At 39.8% G+C, this 6,241-nt stretch overlaps 1 protein-coding gene across 1 annotated transcript; it reads left to right on the top strand.

Annotated features, from left to right (window-relative positions):
* Positions 1-3,734: 3,734 nt before the first annotated feature.
* On the top strand, positions 3,735-4,807 carry LOC140982072 (uncharacterized). Its single transcript, XM_073448486.1, has 2 exons — positions 3,735-3,766; positions 4,474-4,807. The coding sequence occupies exons 1-2, from the start codon at positions 3,735-3,737 to the stop codon at positions 4,805-4,807; spliced, it is 366 nt and encodes a 121-aa protein (XP_073304587.1).
* The last annotated feature ends 1,434 nt before the right edge of the window (positions 4,808-6,241 follow it).

Below are 6,241 nucleotides of genomic sequence, written 5' to 3'. Positions count from 1 at the left end.
TCCCAAGAACGATTAAGAAATGAGTTAGCGTCCGGGTCCCCACTACAGACGGTATCAGAGATGTAGGTCCCTTAGATTGGAATAGAAGCGAGTGAGCGGGATAGATCGAGTATTCTTTCTTGCTTCTGTGGTGTTAGCATGTACTTTACTGTATTGTTGATTTGCATAAGTTATATGCTAGCATGAAAGCATGTTTTATTGCTTGAGAAAATACATGTTTACATGATTATTTGATTTGATTGGAAACGAGTACTATTGGGGAATGAATCAGAACCGATTCTTGATCAGAGGTATGATTAGAGGAGGGCTGAGATAGATTGTTATCTTGGAGTACTAATAATTTTGATAATCAGATATGCCTCCTCAAAGAACCGTAGTTCGTGTGCCAGAACAGGGTAGTACGTCGAATGATCCGATGGATGTTACAGTGACACCTATGGAAACACTGTTAAAGAGATTTCAGTCGTTCAAACCGCCCACTTTGAAAAGCATAGAGAATTCTATTGACTGCGAGGGCTGGATTGATGATATTGAGATGCTGTTTGATTCATTTGACTATACAGATGAGCGTAGAGTCAAATTGATAGGGCACCAGTTACACGAGGTTGCGAAGAGTTGGTGGCTCACAACAAAGAGAGCTTTGGAACAGTGAGGTACGGTGATTACGTGGAAGATCTTCAAAGCCGAATTCTATCAACGATTCTTCCCAGTATCGTATAGAAAGGACAAGGGTGCAGAGTTTGCCAATTTCAAACGGGGTCAATTGAATATTGAAGAATATGTGGCAAAATTCTCTACCTTGTTGCGTTTTGCTCCTCATATCGCTGATAATAATGAAGCCGTGGCTGATCAGTTCATCAATGGGCTGAATCCTGATACTTTTACACTGGTGAATACGGGGCTACCCAATAATTCTGCTGATGCTTTGAACCGAGCAAAGGGAGCTGAAGCAGGCTTGATCAAAAAACAAGGAACTTCGTATGTTTCTCAGACACAGAGACATCAACAACCTTCAGCTCAGTTCCCGCAACCCCCTCCCAGATTTGACAGTGGTGGTAGCAGCAGTGGAAAGAAGGATCATTTGAAAGCCCGAGGGAAACAGTTTATGAAGTCGGGAAGCAGTTCATCTAGCTCCAGTGGTTCACGACAGAACCAGAGTTCACAGGGGTCTATTGCAGAACCTGTAGAGGACGACATCCAACAGAGCAATGCCAAGGAGTGCTTGGTAGTTGCAACATCTGTCGACAGCCCGGACACTTTGCCAGAGTTTGTCCACAGCGAGGTTCTTAAAGATCCCAGGGAGCAGAATCATCTGGATCAGTGGCTCAGGATGATAGACGATCATCTGCTGTTCACTCTTTTCAGCCAACATATACCCAGTCACAGCTGAGGCCAGGAGGAAGTCAGACTGTTATCCAACCTCCGTGACAGTAGGCCAGAGTGTTTGCATTGACTGAAGAACAGGCCCAGGAAGCACCTGATGATGTGGTTGCAGCTAGCTGTTCTCTTTGTGGTTATCCTGCATATGTATTGATTGATACTGGTGCATCCCATACATTTATCTCTGAACGATTTGCATTGATGCATGCTTTGCCTGTTGAGTCTCTATCTGTTGTAGTATCTGTCTCTTCACCTTTGGGGAGATGACTTATATCAGTGAATTCTGTCAGACATTGTATGCTGCAGTATGATGGTAATGAGCTAGAGTTAGATTGTATTGTACTCGGTTTGTCTGATTTTGACTGCATTGTTGGTATTGATATGCTAACCAAGTACAGAGCTACGTAGATTGTTTCCAGAAAATGGAAAGATTCTGACCTGAGATGGCTGATGAATGTAAATTTTACGGTAAGGGTTCCAGAGCTCGAATTCCTTTGATATATGCTTTGTCTATGACTCGATTATTTCAGAAAAGAGCAGAGGGATTCCTTGTGTATTCAGTAGATGTACTGAAATCGAGCCCTTCATTGGCAGATTTTCCTGTGGTATGTGAGTTTGCCGATGTATTCCTAGATGAGATTCCTGGTATGCCTCAAGTTCGAGAGATAGATTTCAGCATTGAATTCAGTACTTATTTCGAAAGCTCCATACAGAATGGCACTGATTGAACTGAAAGAATTGAAAGATCAGTTAGAGGATTTACTAGCCAAGGGTTACATCAGACCGAGTGTCTCACCTTGGGGCGCTCCAGTACTGTTTGTCAGAAAGAAAGACGGTTCAATGAGACTTTGCATTGACTATCGGCAACTGAACAAGGCGACGATAAAGAATAAATATCCTTTGCCTTGAATTGATGATCTATTTGATCAGTTGCAGGGTTCTTCTGTTTATTCCAAGATTGATCTGAGATCTGGATATCATCAGTTGAAAGTCAGAGATTATGATATAGCGAAAACAGCTTTCAGAACCAGGTATGGTCATTATGAGTTTATAGTCATGCCGTTTGGTTTAACGAATGCTCCAGCTGTATTTATTGGTTTGATGAACCGTATATTTCATAAATATCTTGATGATTTTGTGATTATCTTTATTGATGATATTCTTATTTATTCAAAGAATCTGACTGATCATGCTGAGCATCTGAGAATTGTATTGAAAACTCTGAGAGTGGAGAAACTATATGCAAAGTTATCGAAATGTGAGTTTTGGCTGAAGCAAGTGGTATTTCTGGGGCACATTATATCGAAAGATGGTATTTCTGTTGACCCAATCAATGTTGAGGCTGTGATCAGTTGGCCTAGACCGACATCAGTGCCAGAGATACTTAGTTTTATGGGTTTAGCGGGCTATTATTGTCGATTCATCAAAGATTTCTCTAGTATTGCTAAGCCGATAACTCAGCTGACTCAGAAGAATGCACCTTTTGTTTGGTCAGAAGATTGTGAATCTAGTTTCCTAGAGTTAAAGAAGAGATTAACCAGTGCTCTGGTGTTGACTATTCTGTCAGGTACTTGTGATTCTGTTGTTTATTGTGATGCTTCTCACAGGGGACTAGGTTGTGTTCTGATGCAGCGAGGACATGTCATTGCGTATGCCTCGAGACAATTGAAGCCATATGAGACTCGCTACCCGATTCATGATCTTGAATTGGCTGCCATTGTGTTTGGATTGAAGATCTGGTGACACTATCTATATGGTGAGAAATTTGAAATTTATTCTGATCACAAGAGCCTGAAATATTTATTTTCACAGTCTGAACTGTATATGAGGCAACGAAGATGGCTTGATTTGTTGAAAGATTTTGATTGTGAAATCAAATATTACCCGGGAAAATCAAATGCAGCAGCTGATGCACTGAGTCGAAAGGTATGTTCTTTATCCTTATCGATGATTGGTGTCTCGAATTTGATTGAAGATTGCTGTATTTCTGGTTTAGTATTTGAGACAGAGTATAAACCTCTGAGACTTTAAGCTATTCAAGTCGAACCAGAACTGATTGTGAGAATCAAAGAAGGACAAAAAGGCGATCAAAATATTCAGCATTCGATTGAGAGGGTCAGATCAGGGCATCGATCAGGATATCAGGTTCGTGACGATGTGTTATATGTGAATAATCGTCTTGCTGTGCCAGATGTTTCATATTTGAGACAATTGATATTGACAGAAGCACATTGTAGTCGTTTTAGCATTCATCTTGGTGGCAGAAAGATGTATAATGATCTGAAGAAACAATTCTGGTGGAAAAAAATGAAATCAGACATTGCAGAGTTTGTATCCAAATGTTTGAATTGCCGATGGGTGAAAGCCGAAAGAAAGAAACCGAGAGGTCTGTTGCATAGCTTATCTATTCCAGAATGGAAATGGGATCACATTTCCATGGATTTTGTGACGAAGCTACCACCATCCTCCCGAGGTTGTGATGCGATTTAGGTGTTATTGACAGATTGAACAAATCAGCATGTTTCATTCCATATCGAATGACATACAGACATGACCTGATGGCATAGATTTATGTCAGATAAGTGGTCAGATTGCATGGCGTGCCAAAGTCCATCGTATCAGATCGTGATCCTCGATCCACTTCACACTTTTGGCACAATTTGCAACAAGATCTAGGTACGAAATTACATTTGAGTACTGCATATCATCCTCAGACAGACAGACAATCAGAGAGGACTATCCAGACATTGGAAGATATGTTTAGAGCTGTAGTGCTAGACTTAGCACTAGTTGGCAAGATTCATTACCACTTTGTGAATTCTCGTACAACAACAGCTATCAGACGAGTATAAAGATGGCTCCGTTTGAAGCGTTGTACGGTAAGAAGTGCAGATCGACTCTGTACTGGGATGATATCTCTGAAGTACCTGAATTGGGGCCTGATATGATTCGAGATATGACGTAGAAAGTAAAGCTAATTCAGCAGAGATTGAAGACAGCTCAGGACAGACAGGCCAAATATGCGAATGTGTGACGTCGACCGTTAGAATTTAAGCATGGAGACGGAGTATTTCTGAAGATTTCTCCTTTCAGAGGCATTGTCAGATTTGGAAAGCGAGGAAAGTTGTCTCCACGGTATATCGGTCCATATGAGATTCTGGAGAAGATAGGTGATCGTGCTTATCGACTCGCTATTCCTCCGTCTCTATCTAGAATACATGATGTCGTTCATGTGTCTATGCTACGGAAATATATGCCTGATGCTTATCATGTTCTTCAGCTTGATGAGGCCGAACTCGATGAAACTTTGAGTTATTTTGAGAAACCATTGCAGATTCTCGACCGTAAAGAAAAACAGCTCAGAACAAAGACTATTCCGCTTGTAAAAGTGCAGTGGAGTCGTCATAGCATTGAAGAAGCTACTTGAGAAACTGAATCAGACATGAGACAGAAATTTCCAGAGTTATTTCATTGATGTGAGTTTCTAATTTTGTGGTGACTAGGACGCTAATCATTTTCTTAATCGTCTTTGGAATTTAATTATCAATTAAGATAAACAGGGTCTAAAAATTTTTCTTTTTAGAATGCAAGTGCGGAACGTAATGGAATTAACTAATATACATCTCAGTATAAAAGTACAATAATGTACTACAATCATTCAAACTCAACTAAGGTTTAACTACTAAATGTCACGTGTCAAACCCTATCTACACCAAGTCCGGAATCACCACGCTAAACTCGTCTTCTCTCATCATCTTTTTGACCCCGATCCTGTCGCACCTGTTGTCATGCACACATACAAACAAAACAACAGCCAGATACTCCGGTGAGAATAAATCCCAGTATAAATAATGTATACATGCAATCATATAACTAATATAAAGCATGATTTAAAACTTATCACTTGTAGCATAATCAAACAACATGTATCGTTACTAGACTGTAAATAAAACATGAATCGAAATCTACGAAACATAAATCAATACAAGTCTGTAATTCAAGTTCTTGACTCGACATCTAAAACTCGTCTCATCTCTCATTTAATCTAGGGATCCCGGTGAATAAGAACGTAATAAGTCTCCCACCCACTACTACCAGTCGCGGTGGCGGCACGTTATTATTTACGGACTTTGGCCCTCGCTATATCGAATATCTATGATAAGAGAGACTCTACTCATAATCACGTCGATATGACCAAACGTCCGGTGTCTTGGAGTATCTACCAAGACTATGCCTATTCTGACAAAGTGCAATGGGTCAACAGTCTAACCCCTCTGTCAGCGACTCTTACTGAATAGTTATCCGTTCTCTACTTTCTAAGTCAATAACATAAACGTAATCATTTAAAACACAAAGGTAAATAAAATAAAACAATACCATACAAATATGTGGTTTAGGGAAACTTGAGTTAACTCTGACTCAAGTCGATCTCCCAGTTAACATCGATTTATACCTTTATCTTCCCGGTCTGACGAAGACGAAGTCTCGTATTTCAATCTGTCCATATTCAATCTGACAATCCAAATCTGAAATGGCAATGTATAGATGTATTCTATCAAGATACAATTCAAAACAAGCCTTGTACAAATCATTATTCAATCTCGGTACATTTTGACGGCATAACGGTGTAATCTTTCGATACCGATCAACTCAAATAACAAGAATCAATTCTCAACAATGAATAATCAAACACCATATATACATCATACTGTCAAAATCTGCATATTCTCAATCACAATACATGCTGAAAATCGTAGTACTCGCATACGATATCATTTCTTCGATCCGGTTTCGAATATACGTTCACCATAATCATAAGGACACAACATAGAACTCAAATCTGATTTTCCCCAACATCTCA

This window comes from Primulina huaijiensis, chromosome 8 (genome assembly GCF_012295235.1).
Source record: "Primulina huaijiensis isolate GDHJ02 chromosome 8, ASM1229523v2, whole genome shotgun sequence".
NCBI classification, from domain to species: domain Eukaryota; kingdom Viridiplantae; phylum Streptophyta; class Magnoliopsida; order Lamiales; family Gesneriaceae; genus Primulina; species Primulina huaijiensis.
The sequence above is the reverse complement of the archived record's forward strand: the minus strand, read 5'-3'. Positions and strand labels throughout refer to the sequence as shown.